The following is a 25,009-nucleotide window of genomic DNA, read 5'->3' as shown; positions in this document are numbered from 1 at the left end:
ATCCAAGTCTCCCTGTATTCTCCTAACGTCCTCTTCGCATGTCACACTGCCACCCAGTTTAGTATCGTCAGCAAACTTGCTGATATAGTTTTCAATGCCCTCAGCTAAATCGTTGACATAAATCGTAAAGAGCTGTGGTCCCAATACAGAGCCCTGTGGTACCCCACTAGTCACCTCCAGCCAGTCCGAGAAACACCCATTCACTGCTACCCTTTGCTTTCTATCTGTCAACCAGTTTTCTATCCATGTTGAAACCCTGCCCCCAATGCCATGAGCTCTGATTTTACTCTCCAATCTCCTATGTGGCACCTTATCGAATGCCTTCTGAAAATCTAGGTACACAACATCCACTGGCTTACCCTCGTCTAACATCCCTGTTACACCCTCAAGAAACTCCAACAGATTAGTCAGACTTGTTCAACCTTTCTCTGTAACTTAAGTGCTGAAACCCAGGTAACATCCTAGTAAATCGTCTCTGCACTCTCTCTATCTTTCCTATAATTCGTATTGACATTTGTATTTGTTTGTTTGTATTTGTATCTATATTTGTATTGACATTTATTTGTATATTTTACTAATAAACACTGTTTGAAAAAAGTACCAGCAGACTCCAACGGACACTTCTATCTTTGCCAGACACCCAGTTATGGGGTACGTAACAATCCTAACTGGCCATTGTCCCAACGGGAATCTCAATCCGCGGGCCGGACCTAACTAAGTTACATGTTAATTTTGAAACCCATGATATGGTGATATAAGCAGACTTGGTCTCGATACTTGACCGGAACGGAACTCACCCTTCAGCCCAGGACATCCGTCCAACTATGCTCAATTACTTCAAGACGTACAAACAAGCTGGATGATGATATCCGGAATAGTTGATCCCTTCGTGGGCTCTGAAGTCGCCACGCACCAAAGTGGCAACTGAAAACCGCCGTGACCATTGTTCACGCAATTCCTGTCTCCCGTTTCATCACGCCTTGGATCGTCTTTGAAGGTCTGTGTATAACCACCCTCTGAGTCTCTTTAGCTTTTGCAGAACCTTTGCACGACCCACAACGATTCTCCAACCCTATGTCACTTCTGTGTAATGATTGAATTTCATCCTGTGAACACAGAGCCGCCCCGCACCCCCTGCCTGCCAGCCTGACCTTATGATACAATCTGCATCTTTGGCCTTCAAGCTCCCAGCGGTAATCTACTTTCGGCCACGGGTCAATGACGTCCACAACGTTATCCGTGCCGATCCTAACAGTTCTAAAGATCATCTGCCTTATTTCACACACTGCGTGCATTAAAACATCTCACCCTTTTTGATTTTGTCCCGTATTTGTTATGAAACGGATCCTGGTGACTGCAAGACTGCCCTGTGATCAGACTTTCCCTGCCAGAATCCCAGACACAGTACATCTGTTTGTTAAACCAACTGCCCCTTCCTCAGACCCATCGCACCAGTTCAAGTCCCCCTGACAAATTCGTTTAAACCCGCCCCCTGCCCAACAGCTGTACCGAACCTCTCTACCAGGATATTAGTCCCCCTGGGGTTCAGGTCTAACTCATCACTTCTGTCCAGGTCGTACCTCCCCCATGTAGCTCCAACAGAAAGTTATGTTATAGTCCTGGCAATGCAGGAGAATGGGGTGAGTTATGTTATAAACAAGTTGCATGAACTCACAGGTCGGGCGACATCCTTTGAAAGGAGCAGTCAACTCGGCTACTGGTCCTCCTCAGTTCATTGCAAACTATCCTTTCGGTACAGGTCTCAAATTCCCAGGGACAGGGTCCCGTCACCGCTCGCTCTCGCTCTCTCTGTAAGAAGCAATGACACCGAATAACCATGCGGCTCAGAAAGAAGAATGTTTAAGACTGATTTATTTTAAGGAATCGTGAAACACGCGGAAAGTTGGGCAGCAGCTGTGACAATAGCCTTGAATCTCATTCTATATTCCATCCCATCCTGGAGTCTATTGCTTTCTGCTGAAAACAGAGATAGTTAAAGATAAACTCATGAGAACTTTGCTCACAGCTGAACGTGAGCGGGGAAAGTGGAGCCGGTTGGACCGGATCTCAGCGGAGAAGCCGCATCCTGTTCTGCGGAATGCCTGCCTGTTGGAACCCGTCCTACATACAGGGCCGATGCTCGCACACAGTCACGGCGCTCCGAGATTCACAGAAAAACAACCCGCACGTCCTAATCATGGAGAAGATCTGCTGATGCTGAAACACGAAGGAACACACACAGAACTCCGAAAGAACTCAGCAGGCCAGGCAGCAGATATGGAAAAGGGTAAATGGTCGACCTTTCGGGCCAAGATCCTACATCAGGAACTAACCCTATCTCTAACCCATAACTCCAAATACAGCCAAATGTCCCTCGGCTCACTGGTTGGACTGATGGCAACAACCTGAAAATATACCCACACAGAAACATAATATTGTTATTATATTTTTCGGATCTTTATTTCCAGCCAGACTGTTGTCTGCAGTGGGAGCGGTGATCAGGAAATCAGAGGCCCAGTTTTAAGCTTCTTCTCGACGTGATGGTGTTTGTATCCCTGCGGGCCTGTTTCCACGTTGAGATTTTCTCACCTGTTAAGAGGTGTTCTGGAATCAGTGGTGATGGTTTCTGTGGGGTCTGTATCGCATCAGCCTGCTCGGTTGCCAAAACATGTTACTTCAGGTGTACACATCGAAATACATCTTTTTCTTTTGCTTTTGTTGGGCAGGTTGTGGCTCTTTGGAACTCATATCAATGGCCACTAAAGCAAGCATTTTTGTTTATTTTCAAGGTCTTGTTGCTTGACAAGCTGTGGGGAGTCTGCTCCCCCATTTCAAAAAGGACGCGCTTCCGTTCTGTGGCAGTGTCCTCTAGTCCTAGACTCAACCAGTGCGGGAAACATCCTCTCCACACCCACTCTATCAGTGTCCTCTGGTCCTAGACTTCCACACTACAGGAAACATCCTCTCCACATCCACACTATCTGTGTCCTCTGGTCCTAGACTCCCCCACTACAGGAAACACCCTCTCCACATCCACTCTATCTGTGTCCTCTGGTAACAGACACCACACGATAGGAAACATCCTCTCCACATCCACTCTATCTGTGTCCTCTGGTCCTAGACTCAACCAGTGTGAGAAACATCCTCTCCACATCCGCTCTATCTGAGTCCCCTGGTCCTAGACTCCCCCACGATAGGAAACATCCTCTCCGCATCCACTCTATCTGTGTCCTCTGGTCCGGGACTCCCCCACTATAGGAACATCCTCTCCAGATCCGCTCTATCTGTGTCCTCTGTTCCTTGACTCTCCCACTACAGGAAACACCCTCTCCAAATCCACTCTAGCCGTGTCCTCTAGACCTAGACTCCACCAGTGTGAGAAACATCCTCTCCACATCCACTCTATCCGTGCCCTCTGGTCCTAGACTCCCCCACTATAGGAAACATCCTCTCCACCTCCACTCTATCTGTGTCCTCTGGTCCTAGACTCCCCCACTACAGGAAACATCCTCTCCACATCCACTCTATCTATGTCCTCTGGTCCTAGACACCCCCACTATAGGAAACATCCTCTCCACATCCACTCTATCTGTGTCCTCTGGTCCTAGACTCCCCCACTACAGGAAACATCCTCTCCACATCCACTCTATCTGTGTCCTCTGGTCCTAGACTCCCCCACTGTAGGAAACATCCTCTCCACATCCACTCTGTCTGTGTCCTCTGGTCCTAGACTCCCCCACTACAGGAAACATCCTCTCCACATCCACTCTATCTGAGTCCTCTGGTCCTAGACTCCCCCACTACAGGAAACATCCTCTCCACATCCACTCTATCTATGTCCTCTGGTCCTAGACACCCCCACTATAGGAAACATCCTCTCCACATCCACTCTATCTGTGTCCTCTGGTCCTAGACTCCCCCACTATAGGAAACATCCTCTCCACATCCACTCTATCTGTGTCCTCTGGTCCTAGACACCCCACGATAGGAAACATCCTCTCCACATCCACTCTATCTGTGTCCTCTGGTCCTAGACTCAACCAGTGTGGGAAACATCCTCTCCACATCCGCTCTATCTGAGTCCTCTGGTCCTAGACTCCCCCACGATAGGAAACATCCTCTCCACCTCCACTCTATCTGTGTCCTCTGGTCCGGGACTCCCCCACTATAGGAAACATCCTCTCCAGATCCGCTCTATCTGTGTCCTCTGGTCCTTGACTCTCCCACTACAGGAAACACCCTCTCCAAATCCACTCTCGCCGTGTCCTCTAGTCCTAGACTCCACCAGTGTGAGAAACATCCTCTCCACATCCACTCTATCCGTGCCCTCTGGTCCTAGACTCCCCCACTATAGGAAACATCCTCTCCACATCCACTCTATCTGTGTCCTCTGGTCCTAGACACCCCCACTATAGGAAACATCCTGTCCACATCCACTCTATCTGTGTCCTCTGGTCCTAGACTCCCCCACTACAGGAAACATCCTCTCCACATCCACTCTGTCTGTGTCCTCTGGTCCTAGACTCCCCCACTACAGGAAACATCCTCTCCACATCCACTCTGTCTGTGTCCTCTGGTCCTAGACTCCCCCACTACAGGAAACACCCTCTCCAAATCCACTCTAGCCGTGTCCTCTAGTCCTAGACTCCACCAGTGTGAGAAACATCCTCTCCACATCCACTCTATCCGTGCCCTCTGGTCCTAGACTCCCCCACTATAGGAAACATCCTCTCCACATCCACTCTATCTGTGTCCTCTGGTCCTAGACACCCCCACTATAGGAAACATCCTCTCCACATCCGCTCTATCTGTGTCCTCTGGTCCTAGACTCCCCCACTACAGGAAACATCCTCTCCACATCCACTCTGTCTGTGTCCTCTGGTCCTAGACTCCCCCACTACAGGAAACATCCTCTCCACATCCGCTCTATCTGTGTCCTCTGGTCCTTGACTCTCCCACTACAGGAAACACCCTCTCCAAATCCACTCTAGCCGTGTCCTCTAGTCCTAGACTCCACCAGTGTGAGAAACATCCTCTCCACATCCACTCTATCCGTGCCCTCTGGTCCTAGACTCCCCCACTACAGGAAACATCCTCTCCACATCCACTCTATCTGTATCCTATGGTCTTAGACCCCCCCCCCCACTATAGATATTGGAGCAGAATGAGGCTACTTGTTCCCGTCATTCTGTTTCGCAATTTCATCATGGCCGATTCAATTTTCTTCTCTGCCCTATTGTCCTGCTTTCTCCTCGTGTCCCGTCACGGCCACCGTAGGATACATCCTTGCAACATGCTTTCTCACAATGCCTGTCGGCATTTCATATGTTCGAATTGGATTATCACCTATTTCCTTCCCCTGAACTCCATTGAATACCGGCCCAGAGCCATCAAACGCTCTTGATATGATAAGCCATTCTATCCTGAATTTATTTCCGCGAATCTCTTTTCAAACCCCTCCTGTTCCAGTACATCGTTTCTTCGATGATGGGCCCCACACTGCTAACAATACTGCGACTGAGGCCTCACACTGTTTTATACAGTCTCCAAATTACATTGCTGCTTTTTTGTGTGACTAGTGGTTTGCCACAGGGATCAGTGCTGGGTCCATTGTTATTTGTCATCTATATCAATGACCCTGATGATAATGTGGCAAATTGGATCAGCAGGTTTGCTGATGATACAAAGATTGGAGGTGTAGTGGACAGTGAGGAAGGTTTTCAAAGCTTGCAGAGGGATTTGGACCAGTTGGAGGAATGAGCTGTGAAATGGCAGATGGAGTTTAATGCGGACAAGTGTGAGGTATTGAACTTCGGAAGGTCAAACCAAGGTAGAACAGAGAAGGTAAATGGTAGACACTGAGGAGTGCAGTAGAACAGGGGGATCTGGGAGTACAGATACATAATTCCCTAAAAGTGGCGTCACTCGTATATAGGGTTGTAAAGAGAGCTTTTGGTACATTGGCCTTTATAATTCGAAGTATTGAGTATAAGAGTTGGAATGTAATGGTGATGTTGTATAAGACATTGGTGAGACCAAATTTGGAGCATTGTGAAGAGTTTTGGCCACCTAATTACAGGAGGGATATTAATAAGGTTGAACGAGTGCAGAGAAGGTTTACAATGATGTTGCTGGGACTTGCGAAACTGAGTTACAGAGAAAGGTTGAATAGGTTAGGACTTTATTCCCTGCAGCGTAGGAGAATGAGGGGTGATTTGATAGAGGTGTATAAAATTAGGATGGGTATAGATAGAATGAATACGAGCAGGCTTTTTCCACTGAGGCCAGGGGAGAAAAAAACACAGAGGTCATGGGTTAAGGGTGAAGGGGGAAATCTTTAAAGGGAACATTGGGGGGGGGGTTTCTTCACGCAGAGAGTGGTGGGAGTGTTGAATGAGCTGCCAGATGAAGTGGTGTATGCGGGCTAACTTTTGACATTTAAGAAAAACTTGGATGAGAGTGGTATGGATGGATATGGGGCGGGTGCAGGTCAGTGGGACTAGGCAGAGAAATGGTTCGGCACAGCCAAGAAGCACCAAAAGACCTGATCCTGTGCTGTAATGTTCTATGGTTCACAAGATCACAAGACACGGTGCTATGGTTCTATATTTTATTAATACTAAAATCGCCTCCTTCAGCACAGAGTCGACCTGCAAATTCACCTCGGCGGAATCCTGCACAAGGTCTCCCGAGTCACTTTGCACCTCAGCTTTTGTATTTCCTCTCGATTTAGAAAATAGTCACCGTTTCATTTCTTCAACCAAAGTGCATGAGCATTCATTTCCCGAGATTGGACTCCATCAGCCCCTCCTTTGCCCATCCTTACACGTTAGGTGGAGGTGTTGGGTGTCAGAGATCATGGCATGAGTGAAATTACCAGAAGGAGATAGAGGATTCTTGGGAAACTGATATGTCTGAGTGCAAATAATCAACCTGGACTAGATGGTGTATACCACGGCGCTCAGAAACAGGTAGCTGAAGAGATTGCAAAGGCACCAGTAACGGTCTTTCAAGAATCAGTAGGTTCTGGAATGGTTGCGAAAAACTGGAAAATTGCAAATATCGCTTCACACATCAAGAAGGGACAGAGGCAGAAGACAGTAAACAATTAGTCTGACCCCAGAGTTCGGGAAGACGGTGGAGTCGATTACTGAGGATGAGGTCTGAGAGTACTTGGAGTGTTTTGAACAGATCTGATTGACCATGGGGTGCAGAGTTGCCCACATCCCCCGCTTTGAGAATCACGAACCATTACTGTTGCTATGCTGCTCGTGAGAGAGAGCGATGAGGAGGAAACATTCAACAACATCTGCTACAGTTAAGAGAGGGGAGAGAGACTTGTTGATTTACCGTATTATGACTTCTGAGAGGGTAATTGATCCTATACCATTCTGTTCATTAACATTCCTCAGTGGTCAGCCGGAGTGGGCCGGTTTGATGGACACAGTCATTCAAAATTGATTGATAGCTGAGACCCCGTGAGTAGGGATAAAAGTCAGGTCTGGAGAGACACCCCTCAGAAACACTAGGAGACACACTAGTGGACACTGATTGAGTGTTGGGACCCATGGGAAGGTGTGGGACAACGGAGACCGAACAAGGAGATCGGTCAGAAAAACTCACAGTTTTATAGCAGGGCCGGTGGGGACTTGTGTGTGTGTCCACTCATGCCAGAGTGACGAGTCCACCACAGAAGAACGGTCTGGCTGAAGGACATAACTGAATGGCCACAACGACACGACGGATCAAGATCGATGCTTTGATGCAAAGTTTGCAGAGGAGAGGCGCTTGGTGGCTCTGGGACTCTACTCATAGAGTCACAGAGAAACACGACTTACTGGGACGCCCTTCGGCCCATCTAGCCCATGCGGAAACCATTTAAGCTGCATTATCCCAGCCCGCTGCAGCTGGATCATAGACCCCCGGAAGCCTCCTATCCGTGTACCCGTGCAAACATCGCCTAAACGTTGGAATCGAGCTCTCACGGACCAGTCGTGCTCGCGGATCATTCCACACTCTCACGACCTTCTGAGTGAAGGCGTTCCCCCTCACGTTCCCCTTAAACTTCTCACCTTTCACCCTTAACCTTTGATCATTGGTTGCAGCCCCACCCAACCACAGCGGATAAAGCCAGTGAGCCTCCATCAAATCCCCTCTCAATCTTCTACGTTCATTAGAATCCTAACCCATTCAATGTTTCCTGAAACCACAGGCCCCGCAGACACAAGAAACCTTTGTGAATGTTCCCTATGCTCTGTACACCTTTCCTGTGAGTAGGTCACATCCGTAAGGGGCCAGGGTTAGGTTTCATGCCCCAAGCGGAAGGGAAGAGCCTGAGAGAGGGCAAAACGGGGCGGGGAAATAGCTGAGCGGGGGGAGGGGCATGTCGGAGGGGTGGGGGGAGGGGCCAGATCTTTAAAAGCGGCCGTGACAAGTGGCGAGAGAGAGAGAGGGAGAGAGATGGCACCAGTGTGGACAAAAGAACAGCCGGCCACGACAGAGGTCCATAAGGTCGCAGATGAGGTTTGTTCCAAACTCTTCCAGACCCACGGGCACAGTCCTCCCCACTCCTCCACTCCCACACCCCTTAAGCTGCCCTCCTCGGGGGGAAAGAAGAGAGAGGGGGGTGAGAAAGTGAATAAAATAGTGATGTGTATATATATATATATCTACAGGCGAGATAGGGGAAGGAGGGCAGAGGAATTTTCGAGCACGGAGAGGGAGAGAGAAGGAAAGAGCGGGAAGTAGATATATATATATGTCTGCGAGAGACGGGTAGAGAAGTAGAGGTACGGAATAGACAGCGGAAGTCCATTTGCAGCAGGGGGAGGAGAGGATTGAGCGTAGGACCGGGGGGGATAATGGCAGTGAAAGGGCGGAGGCTGGATGAAGGGGGAGAGTGCGGCAAAATTGTGAGGGGGCGATATATGGGAGAGGAGAGAGGAGGGAGGTAGAGGGAGACGGAAGAAAGGGGGATGGGAAAGAGAGGGGGACGAGAGAGGGAAGGAAGGAGGAGGAGAAGGGGGAGAGTGAGTGTTTGGATTAGAGGGCGGGAGGAAAATTGGAGAACGAAACGGAATGCGGGGGGCAGGTAGGAGAAAGGGAGGTGGAAGGAGGAGGAGCCAGGAGTGGAGAGAGGGAGAAATAGCAAGAGTGGGGGAATGGCGGGGTAATTGGAGATCGAACAGAGTGGGGGAGAGAGAGAGGGGGGAGGTAGAGAGAGAGGGAGAGGGAGAGAGAGACGGGGAGAGGGAGGGGATAGATCTGGGGAAGTGGGGAGAGGTGGGAGGGCGGAGAAAGAGTAGGGGAAGTGGGGACATGCGGGAGAGAGACAGCGATACGGGGAGAAAGAGCAGGGAAAACAGAGAAACGTGAGAGGCAGAGAGCCAGGGAGCCAGGCGAGATAGGGGAAGGAGGGCAGAGGAATTTTCGAGCACGGAGAGGGAGAGAGAAGGAAAGAGCGAGAAGTAGAGTGCGCGAGCGAGAGAGAGAGAGTGAGAGGGAGAGAAAGAAGGTAGAGACACGGATTTAAAGGTGAGAGTTCCAGCAGGGGAATTGGAGAGATTGTAGACGGATACAGACGGGGAGAGGGAGAAGAGCGAGAGAGAGAGAGTGAGAGGGAGAGAAAGAAGGTAGAGACACGGATTTAAAGGTGAGAGTTCCAGCAGGGGAATTGGAGAGATTGTAGACGGATACAGACGGGGAGAGGGAGAAGAGCGAGAGAGAGAGAGTGAGAGGGAGAGAAAGAAGGTAGAGACACGGATGAAAGGTGAGAGTTCCAGCAGGGGAATCGGAGAGATTGTAGACGGATACAGACGGGGAGAGGGAGAAGAGCGAGAGAGAGAGAGAGAGAGAGAGACAGAGAGAGAACGAAGGTAGAGACACGGATGAAAGGTGAGAGTTCCAGCAGGGGAATTGGAGAGATTGTAGACGGATACAGACGGGGAGAGGGAGAAGAGCGAGAGAGAGAGAGAGAGACAGAGAGAGAACGAAGGTAGAGACACGGATGAAAGGTGAGAGTGCCAGCAGGGGAATTGGAGAGATTGTAGACGGATACAGACGGGGAGAGGGAGAAGAGTGAGAGCGAGACGGGAAAAGTATGAGAACGAGCAGGGAATGTGGAATGAGGGAACAGAGAGTGAGGCGAAGGACAGGGCAGGAGAAGGGGAGAAAGATCAGTGACGAAGCGACAGAGATGTAGAAAAGCCCGGCCAGGGTAAAGATTATAGAGGCACACAGAAAGAGGGGGAAAGAGCAAGGCTGGGCGAGAGAGCGGTAGGAGAGAGAGACGTTGAAGCGTGGTGAGAGAGCAGGGAAATCGAAGAGAGGGGGAAGAGGGAGACGGTGAGGGGGTGAGAGTGCAGCGGAATCGAAGAGAGAGGGAAAAGGGAGACGGTGAGGGGGGTGATAGAGCAGGGGAGGTGGAGAGAGGAGGAAGAGAGAGACGGTGAGGGGGGTGAGAGAGCAGGGGAGGCTGAGAGGGGGAAGAGGGAGATGGAGTGAGGATAAAATGATAGATCAGAGAGAGACGAGGAAGAGTGGGGAGTACGGGTACGAGGTGGGGAAAGGCGAGAGACGGAACGAGGAAAAGCGGAGAAATGGAGTGGGGAGAAGTAAAAAAGAAATGGTACCGCCCCTCGCTTCCGGACACCCTTCCTCGTCCCGCTCTGTCCTCCCCGGGAGATACAGAAGTTTGTGTTGTTCCTGTCCAGGTGAAATCCGACGCGGAGAGTCACATCCACGCCTTAGAGCAGATATTCGTCGCGAAAACGTACCGTGAGCAGGACCAGACCATCATGCTGGGGAAACTTCTGCTGATCAAGGTCGAGTTTCCACACAGAAGCCGGAAGGGAGCAGGGGTGGGAGGGGAATGGAGACCGGGAGAGGGTGGGTGGGGAAAGGAGACCGGGAGGGGGTGGGAGGGGAAAGGAGACCGGGAGAGGGTCGGAGGGGGATGGAGACCGGGAGAGGGTGGGAGGGGAATGGAGACCGGGAGTGGGTTGGAGGGGAAAGGAGACCGGGAGAGGGTGGGAGGGGAATGGAGACCGGGAGTGGGTTGGAGGGGAAAGGAGACCGGGAGAGGGTGGGAGGGGAATGGAGACCGGGAGTGGGTTGGAGGGGAAAGGAGACCGGGAGAGGGTGGGAGGGGAATGGAGACCGGGAGTGGGTTGGAGGGGAAAGGAGACCGGGAGAGGGTGGGAGGGGATAGGAGACCGGGAGAGGGTGGGAGGGGAATGGAGACCGGGAGAGGGTGGGAGGGGAATGGAAACCGGGAGAGGGTGCGAGGGGAATGGAGACCGGGAGGGGGTGTGAGGGGAAAGGAGACCGGGAGAGGGTGGGAGTGGATAGGAGACCGGGAGAGGGTGGGAGGGGAATGGAGACCGGGAGGGGGTGGGAGGGGAATGGAGACCGGGAGAGGGTGGGAGGGGAATGGAGACCGGGAGGGGGTGGGAGGGGAATGGAGACCGGGAGGGGGTGGGAGGGGAAAGAAGACCGGGAGAGGTGGGAGAGGAATGAAGACCGGGAGTGGGTGGGAGGGGAAAGGAGACCGGGAGAGGGTGGGAGGGGAATGAAGACCGGGAGGGTGTGGGAGGGGAAAGGAGACCGGGAGAGGGTGGGAGGGGAATGGAGACCGGGAGGGGGTGGGAGGGGAATGGAGACCTGGAGGGGGTGGGAGGGGAATGGAGACCGGGAGGGGGTGGGAGGGGAATGGAGACCGGGAGAGGGTGGGAGGAGAATGGAGACCGGGAGGGGGTGGGAGGGGAAAGGAGACCGGGAGAGGGTGGGAGGGGAATGGAGACCAGAAGAGAGTGCGAGGGGAATGGATACCGGGAGAGGGTGGGAGGAGAATGGAGACCGGGAGGGGGTGGGAGGGGAATGGAGACCGGGAGAGGGTGGGAGGGGAATGGAGACCGGGAGAGGGTGGGAGGGGAATGCTGACCGGGAGAGGGTTGGGAGGGGAAAGGAGACCGGGAGAGGGTGGGAGGGGAATGCTGACCGGGAGAGGGTGGGAGGGGAATAGAGACCGGGAGAGGGTGGGAGGGGAATGGAGACCGGGAGAGGGTGGGAGGGGAATGCTGACCGGGAGAGGGTGGGAGGGGAATAGAGACCGGGAGAGGGTGGGAGGGGAATGGAGACTGGGAGAGAGTGCGAGGGGAATGGAGACCGGGAGAGGGTGGGAGGGGAATGGAGACCGGGAGGGGGTGCGAGGGGAATGGATACCGGGAGAGGGTGGGAGGAGAATGGAGACCGGGAGGGGTTGGGAGGGGAAAGGAGACCGGGAGAGGGTGGGAGGGGAATGGAGACCGGGAGGGTGTGGGAGGGGAATGGAGACCTGGAGGGGGTGGGAGGGGAATGGAGACCGGGAGAGGGTGGGAGGGGAATGGAGACCGGGAGAGGGTGGGAGGGGAATGGAGACCGGGAGAGGGTGGGAGGGGAAAGGAGACCGGGAGAGGGTGGGAGGGGAATGCTGACCGGGAGGGTGTGGGAGGGGAAAGCAGACCGGGAGAGGGTGGGAGGGGAATGGAGACCGGGAGAGGGTGGGAGGGGAATGGAGACTGGGAGAGGGTGTGAGGGGAAAGGAGACCGGGAGACGGTGGGAGGGGAATAGAGACCGGGAGAGGGTGGGAGGGGAATGGAGACCGGGAGAGGGTGGGAGGGGAAAGGAGACCGGGAGAGGGTGGGAGGGGAATGGAGACCGGGAGAGTGTGGGAGGGGAATGGAGTCCGGGAGAGGCTGGGAGGGGAAAGGAGACCGGGAGGGTGTGGGAGGGGAAAGCAGACCGGCAGACAGTGGGAGGGGAATGGAGACCGGGAGAGGGTGGGAGGGGAAAGGAGACCGGGAGGGGTTGGGAGGGGAAAGGAGACCGGGAGAGGGTGGGAGGGGAATGGAGACCGGGAGAGGGTGGGAGGGGAATGAAGACAGGAGGGGTTGGGAGGGAAATGGAGGCCCGGAGGAGCTGGGAGAGGAATGGAGTCCGGGAGGGGGAGGGAGGGGAGAGGTGTAGGGCAGGTTAGGATTAACAGAGACGGGAAGGGAGCAGCTCTGGCAGGGGAATGGAGACGGGAGGGGTGGGAGGGGAATGGAGACAGGGAGGGGTGGGAGGGGAATAGAAATCGGAAGGGTCTAGGAGGGGATAAGAGACGGGGAGGGGTGGGAGGAGAATGGAGACCAGGAGGGTGTGGGAGGGGAATGGAGACGGGGATGGGTGGGAGGGGTATGGAGACCAGGAGGGTGTGGCAGGGGAATGGAGACGGGGAGGGGTGGGAGGGGAATGGAGACCAGGAGGGCGTGGGAGGGGAATGGAGACGGGGATGGGTGGGAAGGGAATGGAGACCAGGAGGGTGTGGGAGGGGAATGGAGACCAGGAGGGTGTGGGAGGGGAATGGAGACGGGGATGGGTGGGAGGGGAATGCAGACCAGGTGGGTGTGGGAGGGGAATGGAGACGGGGATGGGTGGGAGGAGAATGGAGACCAGGAGGGTGTGGCAGGGGAATGGAGACGGGGAGGGGTGGGAGGGGAATGGAGACAAGGAGGGTGTGCGAGGGGAATGGAGACGGGGAGGGGTGGGAGGGGAATGGAGACAAGGAGGGTGTGGGAGGGGAATGGAGACGGGGATGGGTGGGAAGGGAATGGAGACCAGGAGGGTGTGGGAGGGGAATGGAGACCAGAAGGTCTGCCAGGGACGTAGATGGGGTTGGGGAATGAGAGTAAGATGGAGATGGGGACGGACGTAGTGGAGCGAGTGCATGACGGAGATTTCAGGAGATGTAGGAGCTGGAGTGGGTCACGAGACGAGGAGAGGTTCAGGGGAGGTAGGAGGTGACGGAGACCGGGAGGGTTAGAGGGGAGAGAGGGGGATGACAGTGAAGTGGACGGGGTGGGTCAGAGACGGGGAGAAGTGCAGGGGACGGAGCGTGTGACGGTGTCGGAGAGGGGTTTAGGGGAGGGAGGGGATGACGGAGCCGAGCAGTGGTTCAGGGGAGGTAGGAGGTGACGGAGACCGGGAGGGTTAGAGGGGAGTGATGGGGATGACAGTGAAGTGGACGGGGTGGGTCAGAGACGGGGAGAAGTGCAGGGGACGGAGCGTGTGACGGTGTGGGAGAGGGGTTTAGGGGAGGGAGGGGGTGACGGAGACGAGCAGTGTTTCAGGGGAGGGAGGGGGGTGACGGAGACCGGGAGGGTTAGAGGGGAGAGACGGGATGACAATGAAGTGGACGGGGTGGGTAGGAGACGGGGAGAAGTGCAGGGGACGGAGCGTGTGACGGTGTCGGAGAGGGGTTTAGGGGAGGGAGGGGGTGACGGAGACGGGGAGAGGTGTAAGGGAGGTTAGGATTATCAAAGACGGTGAGGGATGTGGAGGAGGGAGGGACGATTAAAACGGGGCGGTAGTGTAGGGTAGGGAGGGGTGATAGAGACGGGGAGGGGTGTAGGGGAGGAAGCGGTGATGGAGTCGGGGAGGTGCGTAGGGGAGGGAGGGTTGAAGGAGTCGGGGAGGGGTGTCGGGGAGGAAGGGTTGAAGGAGTCGGGGAGAGGTGTAGGGGAGGGAGTGGTGACGGAGACGGGGAGGTGTGTAGTGGAGGGAGGGTTGAAGGAGTCGGGGAGAGGAGTAGGGGAGGGAGTGGTGACGGAGACGGGGAGGTATGTAGTGGAGGGAGGGTTGAAGGAGTCGGGGAGGGGAGCAGCGAGGGATGAAGTGCCGGGGATGTGGAGGGAAGTCTCGCGGGAGCGCGGGTCACGGAGGTGGCAGTGGGAAGGAGGGGTTAGCGGACGGGACTCCCATGACTAACCGAGTGACCCTGCCCACAGGTCGATATTGGAAACCCCAACAACTTCGTCCACATGGAGGTGTTCGTTCCCAGTAACAAGCTGCCAGTTCTGGTGGCGATCCAGGAAAACTTCAGTAACTGCGCTCCGCTGGAACCCTTGGTCTGAGAAACGAGAGTTTCCTGACCGATGCCAACCCCTCGCTGTGCTTGCGGCCCACCCCTCGGGAATATTCCCCTCCCTCCCTACAAAGCTCATCACACGGGGTAGTTGGGACACCCTTCAGCTACCCACAGTTTAATGCGGGGTTTGGTTCTTCCTGTCCACAGATCCCAGACACACTCCCACCTCCCCCAGACCCTACACACCCACCTCCCCCCCGCCAACTCTCCGGCACGTCCCGCGCTCCCGGAATACCAGCAGACCCACCTCTCCAGCTCGCTGAGGCCACCTGAACCGTCAGCTGTTCGACGCACAAGCTTTTCGCTAATAAAACGCGTTGATCCGATTGGTCGCCTGGTCGTCTATAACCATCCCCTCTTTCGGATGCTGGGGGCGGGGGCAACGCTGCGGGGCAGCTAGTGCGGATGTCGGAGGGGGAGTGTATAATTTCGGAAGTTCGCGGGAAGCTGACCTACAGTCTGACGGAGATCCAATCGGAGGGAGGCGGTCACGGAGACAAGGGGAGGGGGCGCGGTTCGAGGTGGCGTGTGGAGGGGAATCACTGCGAGGTGTGGATGGTGTCAGTGGGATGAGAGGGCGGGGTGTGTGAGGTGGGCGGGATGTGAGGAAATAGAGGGCGGGGTTCGTGGGAGGAGTTGGCGCGTTAGGGACGAGGGGAGGGGTTTGCGGGAGGAGAGGTCGGAGAGTGGAGAGAGAGGGCGAGTGGAGAGAGCGGTTCGTGTTGTACAATCTGCGGCAGGGAGCGCGTAAGAGGGACACTTTTCAATCGGGGCGGCGATCGAGATTTTCAAAGCCAGAGTTTCGGGGCAATTCACGAAGAAGAGCTCCGACCAGCGACCAGCCGGCCTCTGGGATTGGTTAGCTGGAGCAAGTTAAAGGAAGGCTGTGCCAAGCGCGGCGGCGGTGGTTTGCGTGGTGTTAGGTACACGCAACCCTGGGGAGAGTACCTGTTACATGCTCGCAACCCTGTAAAACTATCAGCAGCAATAGGACGCACTTTAGTTTGCGGTTAACAGTCACTATTTTATTAGTAACTACTGAATATAGTAAAATAACCAGGTAATCAAAGGTTAGCAGCATTATGCGGACATAGGAGTACAGATAAAGTTCGTCAAACAAAGACAAGCTCAGCTGGTAATAGCTACAGTCTGACGATGGGATGTTAGAAAGTTCGGTTCAGTTCCAATGCAGAGCTGTTTCTGTTGTGTTGAGGGAGATATTTGTAACCCAAGGCGAAATCCACGACAGGGGGAACGCCAGTAAACAGGTGTCGTCGATCTTCCCGCTGTCCTGCGAATCCTCGCACGCAGCTTCACCAACAGTAGCTGATCAAAGGGGGACCCGAGTTCAACCCGGGGAAGTGTGAGGTGTGCACTTCGGAAGGACAAACTCCAAGGCAGAGTGCAATGTAAATGGCGGGCTACCAGGTAGTGTGGAGAAGCGGCAGGGGACATGCCCACAGATCCCTGAAAGTTACCTCCCAGGTAGACAGGGTAGTTAAGAAAGCTTATGGAGTGTTGGCAATGGAACAACTTTGTTACCGTCTGTTCGTTGCTCTATTATCTAGAAATATAACCCAAGCATTCCAACTAAACAGAGCATTACCTCAGCAGTTACCCACAAAAAAAACCACTTCATGATAACCCTGCAGAGAAGCCATTTTATATATGCAGTTAACATGCAGTTAATAAAGAGGACCCTACCATCGTTTACCCCTCCCCGTGCTACACGTTTCTCACCCTTACCCGCGGAGGCATTACCACGCCACTCCGCATTATTCTTTTTGGAGTGGCTTTTGACTGTCAATTTCTGACGGCAGTTTTGTATCTCTTATGAGTTCTTGTTCTGCTTGGCCGTTCTTGATTGGAGTTCCGACCCTGTCTTTAGTTCTGCCCGTTGCACTGAGGTAACGGGAACCATGTTTCCTGAAGTCACTATTTCACATCCGGAAACAGCAGCCCACTCCAGCCATTGACATTACTCTTTCAATCATTGAGGGGCCATCACTGTGCAGAATGAAATCTCTGGCAGAAGAAGAAACTGCCATAGATTTGGTGCGCTACCTCGGGAGAATATGTGCTGCGGCGTCCAAGGAGGGGTTGATGCTGCCCCCTAGTGTTCATTCAGGAAGATATCAAGCTGTATTGTGTTGGATTGTAGATTTCCGCAACATAAATGGAAACAGGGTCTCAGACTATATTTTCCTGTGTCACTTCCATCCTGTGTTTATCGTTAACGTCTCGGATAAGTGGTTTATCTGTAGCAGTGAATCTTAATTCAGGTGTAGACAATGACGATTTAAATGTTTGAAACACTTTCAGTTCTTCATTTACAGCGACAGAGTCGGCTGAGCACTGAATGTCTCTCAGGAGATTGCCAATCAACTGATCAATTGTTGTTGGAACTGCCACCATTGGTGTTAGCTTGCTAATGTATTGATTAACAATATCGATAACCATATAACAATTACAGTATGGAAACAGGCCATCTCGGCCCTTCTAATCCATGCCGAATGCTTACTCACACCTAGTCCCGCAGACCTGTACTCAGCGCTTAACCCTCCATTCCTTTCCTGTCCATATAACTATCCAATTTTCCTTTAAATGACAATACCGAACCTGCCTCTACCACTTCTACTGGAAGCTTGTTCCACACAGCGAACAGTCTCTGAGTAAAGAAATTCCCCCTCGTGTTACCCTTAAACTTTTGCCTCCTAACTCTCATATCACGTCCTCTTGATTGAATCTCCCCTACTCTCAATGGAAAAAACCTATCCACGTCAACTCGATCTATCTTCCCATTATTTTAAATACCTCGATCAAGTCCCCCTCAATCTTCTACGCTCCAAAGAATAAAGACGTACCTTGTCAGGTCTTTCCCTGTAACTGGGTGGTGAAACCCAGGTAACATTCTAGTAAATCTTCTCTGTCTATTTTGTTGTTATTTTTGCTATAATTCGGTGACCAGATCTGTACACAATACTCCAAATATGGCCTTACCAATGCCTTGTAGAATCTTAACGTTACATCCCAACTCCTAAACTCAATGTTGTGTTTTACAAAGGCCAGCATACCAACAGCTTTCTTCATCACCAGGTCCACGTGAGATTCCACATTCAGGGAACTATGCATCATTATTCCGAGATCACTCTGTTTTGCTGCATTCCTCAATGCACCTTTTACGAAGTATGTCCTATTTGGTTTATTCATACCAAAATGTAGCAACTCACACTTATTAGCATTAGACTCCATCTGCCATCTTTCAGCCCACTCTTCTAAATGGCCTGAATCTCTCTGCAAGCTTTGAAAACCTGCTTAATTATCCACAGCGCCACATATCTTAGAATCATCTCCATACTTACTAATCCAATTTACCAACCCATCATCCAGATCATTAATGTATATGACAAACAACATTGGACCCAATACGGATCCCTGAGGCACACCACTGGTCACCAACCTCCATCCTGACAAACAGTTATCCACCAATCCACCAACAGCTTCACCTTCAATCCTGGGTGAATTCACTCCCTTCACATGGCATATCTGTCCGTCTTTTTGTTTTATCGCTGTCACCCACGCTTGACGCGCTAGGGGTCGCAGTAGTGCACATATCATGACTGGTCTGCAGTGTCTCGGAGTTCGGATGGTGTCACCGTATCGGGAGACTAACCGGTGTGGTCTGAAATCCGGATGAGGCCGCTATCTCAGAAAGGTGATTCTCAGGTCAGAGCTTAAAAATGGCGTCACCTATCACTTCCTTCGAATATGGCCAAGCGCGGACGGACAGACTCTGAAGAAGGTCGGTAGTTCCCAAACATTCAAGCGAACAGAGCTTAGAGGGAAAGGAAAGCATTAAACGCTCGGTTTCTTGCGGTGAAGACCAGTTCGCTAATTTCTCTGCGCTCAGGACTTCGATTGCAGACGCACCATCGCTGTTCGGCCACTGGGTGGCGCTCGGGTCCGTTGTTTTTGCAGAGATGGGCGATCTCACACCGCGGACCACTGGACTTCTCATCTGAGGGCCCAGGCACCGTCGCTGCTCAGGAGCTGATTTTAAACAATTCCGTCATGGACGGTCCCAAGACCGTCTGCGGAAGGAGGAGATGCAGGAAAGATGTCGCGAATTTGCGGAGGATGCAGACGAAATTTAGCAGGATACAGCCTTGGATCAAAGTGCATGTGCTATAACGAGAGCTTCGGGCAAGCTTGGAGGCTGTCAGGCACACCTGGAGTGGACGGTGGGTATATCTTTTGCAATGTCAAATAGCAGGGGTCAGAAATTTAAGATAAAATGGAATTATTCAAAGGAGATGTGACAGTTTGCGTATTTTTTTCAAAAAAAAACTGCGGTGGATGCCTCGGATTCACTGCAGGGGATGCCGGTTGAGACAGATGCAGTGGGCAATCTTACGAGATGTTTAGATGGAACATGGAGTGGCCGGGGTGGAAGCGGAGGGTCGGCGCACAGATGCGCTTGGATGAGGCGGGTAAGGAGAGTGGGCGAGGGAGCAAGGAGAGTGGGCGAGGGAGAAAGGAGAGTGGGCGAGGGAGAAAGGAGAGTGGACGAGGGAGAAAGGAGAGTGGGCGAGGGAGAAAGGAGAGTGGGCGAGGGAGCAAGGAGAGTGGGCGAGGGAGCAAGGAGAGTGGGCGAGGGAGCAAGGAGAGTGGGCGAGAGAGAAAGGACAGTGGGCGAGGGAGCAAGGAGAGTGGGCGAGAGAGAAAGGAGAGTGGGCGAGGGAGCAAGGAGAGTGGGCGAGGGAGCAAGGAGAGTGGGCGAGAGAGAAAGGAGAGTGGGCGAGGGAGCAAGGAGAGCGGGCGAGGGAGAAAGGAGAGTGGGCGAGGGAGAAAGGACAGTGGGCGAGGGAGCAAGGAGAGTGGGCGAGGGAGAAAGGAGAGTGGGCGAGGGAGCAAGGAGAGTGGGCGAGGGAGCAAGGAGAGTGGGCGAGAGAGAAAGGAGAGTGGGCGAGGGAGCAAGGAGAGTGGGCGAGGGAGCAAGGAGAGTGGGCGAGAGAGAAAGGAGAGTGGGCGAGGGAGCAAGGAGAGCGGGCGAGGGAGAAAGGAGAGTGGGCGAGGGAGAAAGGACAGTGGGCGAGGGAGCAAGGAGAGTGGGCGAGGGAGAAAGGAGAGTGGGCAAGGGAGAAAGGAGAGTGGGCGAGAGAGAAAGGAGAGTGGGCGAGGGAGAAAGGAGAGTGAGCGAGAGAGCAAGGAGAGCGCGTGGACGAGCGGGAATGAATAAGCTGCCCCCGATTCCCCCACAGTCACACACAATTAACTGTCCGGCGACAACGAGTGACAGGTTGAATCCTCAGTCCCGTTTCTCACCGACACTTCGCATCCGGGAACCGGCGGTCAGAAAATCACACTTCAGGGCCGTGTCCGAGATCGCTGCAGATCCAGGGTCACTGCCGAGGGATTTGCCAATTTAACGTCATTATATTGGCCAGACTGTCGAATGCAGCGTCCTCTGCCCAAAGTGCGCAAAAAGATTCTCTCCCCGGATAATTCCACAACCGGATACTGGTTTCTCAGTCTGAGCACCGGCCCCCCGGGCTCTTCCTGTGTGTGAAATTCCGGCTGATCTCCCGAGAGCAAACAACACGGCGGATGCAGCGTCACCGGACAGGCGGCGGAGTCACGTGGGTGTGGGGCCACCTCTTACTCGGCTGGAGGGCTCGGCTGGAGGGCTCGGCTGGAGGGCTCGGCTGGAGCCAGCGTCGTTTCAGAAGTTGGGAATTACCTGAAGCGTGGCCCTTGAAGGGGAAGGCGGCCATTAAAGGCGATGCCAGGAAGTCGGCCAAAATGTCCCCGTCCCGTCGATGAGGATTTTTCACACATTCGGAAGTTCACAGTGACACAAGACCTCCGGCTCTGGTATCCGGGCAAAACTTCAGTTCCAGTCTCACTGAATTAATTACTCGTCAGTCTGAAACAGATGGAAGAACAAAGATGAAATAAACAGATCACACAACAGTGTCAGTAACAGGGGACCGGGGTTAATGTTTCAACAACACTCACAGACAAATATCACCAGAAAACCCGCGGATCCGCTGATATTTTATCACATTGAACATTAACACAAACACTCATAGGATCCGCTTCAGACTCGGGAGGGTCAGTATGAGGCGGCGGAGAGTGGGCACAGATCCGTCTGTGAGCGAGTTTGATGCCAGTCTCAGATCCGTAAGTGATGGGTTTGTACTGAGAGCGGAGACGAGATCCTCGGCACCAGAATCTGTGAGACCGACATCCCTCAGCCTGGAGATGAGAGAGAGTGAGGGTGAAGGACACAGAGAGACAGGAGACGGTACAAATCCCTAGTGTTTATCAGTAACACAATTAGTGATCACATTAATACTCAGTGTCAGGCACCCAGCGACTGTAAACACAATCTGCCACATTCTGGTACTTACTCCAGTTTCAGTATTTTTCACTCCGGGTTCCTCAGAGCCGCAGACGCCAGTTTCACTCCTGAATCTCCCAGTTTATTGCCCACAATTCTAAACACAAACAGACAAATTGATGAACAAAGTGATTCAAACCGCGGGTCTGGGGGGTATTACTCTCACTCGGATATTTCAGGAAACATTAAACCCTTCAGTCAATCACTGAGCGGAGTCCCATCACTGACAATGTCCCTCACTGACCAGCTCCACGGTATTCACCAAATGTCAGTAATTTCGTCTGTCGGTGTGACCGTATAGGCTCCACACATTCTCTAACGTTCAGGAAAAAAAAACCTTCCTGACGTGAGAGGTCAGGATAGAATGGCGGGAAAAAGAGCCACACTGGAAATCTGGCGTGGGCGGCTAAATAGATGGCGGAATAGTGATGGGAAGAGGGATGCCACAGGAGGAAGTGTGTGGGAGAGAGTAATGCCACAGGAGGAAGAGGAATGGGGAAGAGGGATCGGACAGCAGGAAGGGGGATGGGAAGAGGGATGCCACAGGAGGAAGTGTGTGGGAGAGAGTAATGCCACAGGAGGAAGAGGAATGGGGAAGAGGGATCGGACAGGAGGAAGGGGGATGGGAAGAGGGATGCCACAGGAGGAAGTGTGTGGGAGAGAGTAATGCCACAGGAGGAAGAGGAATGGGGAAGAGAGATCCGACAGGAGGAAGGGGGATTTTAGCAAGGCATTTGATAATGTACCATATGCCAAGCTTATTGCGAAAATAAGGAGGCATAAGTAGACTTTGAGGAACCAGAACTGGTTTCCCCACAGAAGTCTAAGAGTGGTTGCAGGCGGGTCCCATTCTGCATGGAGGTCGGTGACAGTGGTGTGCCTCAGGGATCTGTTCTGGGACCCCTACTCTTTGTGAATTTTATAAATGACCTGGATGAGGAAGTGGAGGGATGGGTTGGTGAATTTGCTGATGGGGTTGTTGTCGATAGTGTGGAGGGCTGTCAGGGGATACAAAGGGGCATTGATAGGATGAAAAACTGGGCTGAGAAGTGGCAGATGGAGTTCAACCCAGATAAGTGTGAGGTGGTTCACTTTGGTAGTTCAAATATGATGTCAGAATATAGCATTAATGCTAAGCCTCTTGGCAGTGTGGAGGATCAGAGGGATTTTGGGGTCCAAGTGCATAGGACACTCAAAGCTGCTACGCCGGTTGACTCTGTGGTTAAAGAGGCATACAGTGCATTGGCCTTCATCAGTCGTGGGATTGAGTTTAAGAGCCGAGAGGTAAAGTTGCAGCAATATAGGACCCTGGCCAGACCCCACTTGGAGTACTGTGCTCAGTTTTGGTTGCCTCACTACAGGAAGAATGTGAAAGCCATAGAAACGGTGCGGAGGAGATTTACAAGGATGTTGCCTGGATTAGGGAGCAAGCCTTATGAGAATAGGTTGAGTGAACTCGGCCTTTTGTCCCTGAAGAGGTGACCTGACAGAGGTGGACAAGATAATGAGAGACTTTGATCGTGTGGGTAGTCAGAGGCTTTTCCCCAGGGCTGATATGGCTGCCACGAGAGAGCCTAAGTTGCTAGGGAGTAGGTATAGAGGAGGTGTATAGAGGAGGGTAAGTTTTTTACAGAAAGTGGTGAATGCGTGAAATGGGCTGCCGGCGGCGTCGGTGGTGGCGGAAACGATAAGGTCTTTTAAGAGACTCTTGGATGGCTACCTGGAGCTTAGAAAAGTAGAGGGGTTGGGAAAAGCCTAGAGAGTTCTAAAGTAAGGACATGTTCGGCACAGCTTTGTGGGCCGATGGGCCTGTGTAGTGCTGTAGGTTCTCTGTGTTTCTATGTTTCTAAAGCAACCTCTTCCTCAATGTCGCAGAAGGGAAGAATCAGTCCGTGAATTGCAGGAGGAATGGAGACATGCTCACCACTATTGATGTAAACATCACCGAGGATTTTACCTGGTCTGTACATATCGGCTGTGTGGTGCTTCATTCTCCTCAGACGGTGGAAGAAACCGGAGACGGTTGAAGGGTCCTATATATCTGCAATATTACCTCTCGGCTCCTAAACTCAGTCCCACGATTGATGAAGGCCAATTCACCGTATGCCTTCTTAACCACAGAGTCAAAACACTTTGAGTGTCCTATGGGCTCGGAACCCAATATCCCTCTGATCCCCCACCTGCCAAGAGTCTTACCAGTAATACTAGATTCTGCCATCACATTTGACCTACGAAAATGTACCACCTCACACCTATCTGGGTTGAACTCCATCTGTCACTTCTCAGCCCAGTTCGGCATCCTAGTGATGTCCCGCTGTAACCTCTGACAGCCCTCCACACTATCCACAACACCCCCAACCTATTAAAGGTGTCATCAGAAAATTTACTCACCCATCCCTCTACTTCCTCACCCAGGTCATGAATAAAAATCACCGACCTCAATGCAGAATACGACCCGTCTACAACCTCTCTTTGCCTTCTGTGGGCAAGCCAGTTCTGGAGCCACAAAGTAACGTCCCCTTGGATCCGCTGCACCCTTACGTTCCCAATAGGCCTTGCAAGTGGTCCCTTATCAAATGCCTTGGTGAAATACTACATCTACTGTTCTTCCTTCATAAATCTGTTTAGTTACATCCTCAAAAAAAAAAACCCAGGCTGGTAAGGCATGATGTGCCTTTGACAATGAATTGCTACAGGTTTAATACTATCTGATGAGGAAAAAATGTAACATTGTCTAACAGCAGTGTGTGTAAAAAGAATTCACCCGCCTTTGAGGAGTTTCATCTTTTATTGCTGTACAACGTTCAATCACAGCGGATTGAACTCGTCTGTCATGATACGGATCAACAGAAAAAGTCTCTTTCGTATCAGTGAAAACAAACCTCTACAAAGTGATCTAAATTAATTACCAATATAAAACACAAAATAATTGATTTCATAAATATTCAGTACTTTCCCTCCACCAAATCATCACAGGTGCAGCCAATTGGTTTTTGAAGTCACATGATTAGTTAATTTGAGATCACCCTGTTCAGTGAAACGTGTTTCAATTGATTCTGGTAAAATCAATTGTATCTGTATCTGGAAAGTCCGGCTGCTGTAGATCAGGATCCCGGCAAAAACTACACCATGAACACAAAGGAACACTCCAAGCAACACCTCGAAAGGTGATTGACAATCACCAGTCAGGAGATTGAAGCATGAAAACGTCCATGTCACTGAATACTTCTTGAAGGACAATGAAGCCAATCATTAAGAAATGGAAAGAATATGGCACAGCTGTAAATCTGCTTAGAGCGGGCTGCTCGCAAACACTGAGTGACCCTGCCAGAAGGGGACGAGTGAGGGAGGCCACCAAGAGACCCATGACAACTCTGGAGGAGTAACAAGCTCCGGTATCCGGGATGGGAGGGACTGGGCACACAACAACGGTTGCCCGGGTGCCTCACCGGTCGCAGCTTTATGGGAGGCTGGCAAAGAGAAAGCCGCTGTTGACAGGAACCCACATGGAATCTCGGCTGGAGATTGCCAGGAGGCATGTGGGAAACGCTGATGTCAGCTGGAAGATGTTTCTCTGATCTGATGAAACCAGAATAAGCCTTTTCGGCCATCAGACAAAATCCTACGCTTGGCCGAAGCCAAACAAGACATATCATCA

The 25,009-nt window shown here is 52.4% G+C and overlaps 1 protein-coding gene across 1 annotated transcript; it reads left to right on the top strand.

Moving 5' to 3' along the window:
- The first annotated feature begins 8,445 nt into the window (after positions 1–8,445).
- On the top strand, positions 8,446–15,109 carry LOC132389833 (cystatin-B-like). Its single transcript, XM_059962394.1, has 3 exons — positions 8,446–8,523; positions 10,713–10,823; positions 14,809–15,109. The coding sequence occupies exons 1-3, from the start codon at positions 8,461–8,463 to the stop codon at positions 14,932–14,934; spliced, it is 300 nt and encodes a 99-aa protein (XP_059818377.1). The 5' UTR covers positions 8,446–8,460; the 3' UTR covers positions 14,935–15,109.
- Positions 15,110–25,009: the final 9,900 nt, after the last annotated feature.

This window comes from Hypanus sabinus, unplaced genomic scaffold (genome assembly GCF_030144855.1).
Source record: "Hypanus sabinus isolate sHypSab1 unplaced genomic scaffold, sHypSab1.hap1 scaffold_671, whole genome shotgun sequence".
In the NCBI taxonomy this organism is placed as follows: Eukaryota; Metazoa; Chordata; class Chondrichthyes; order Myliobatiformes; family Dasyatidae; genus Hypanus; species Hypanus sabinus.
Note: the sequence above shows the minus strand (reverse complement) of the source record. Positions and strands in the feature narration are given on the sequence as shown.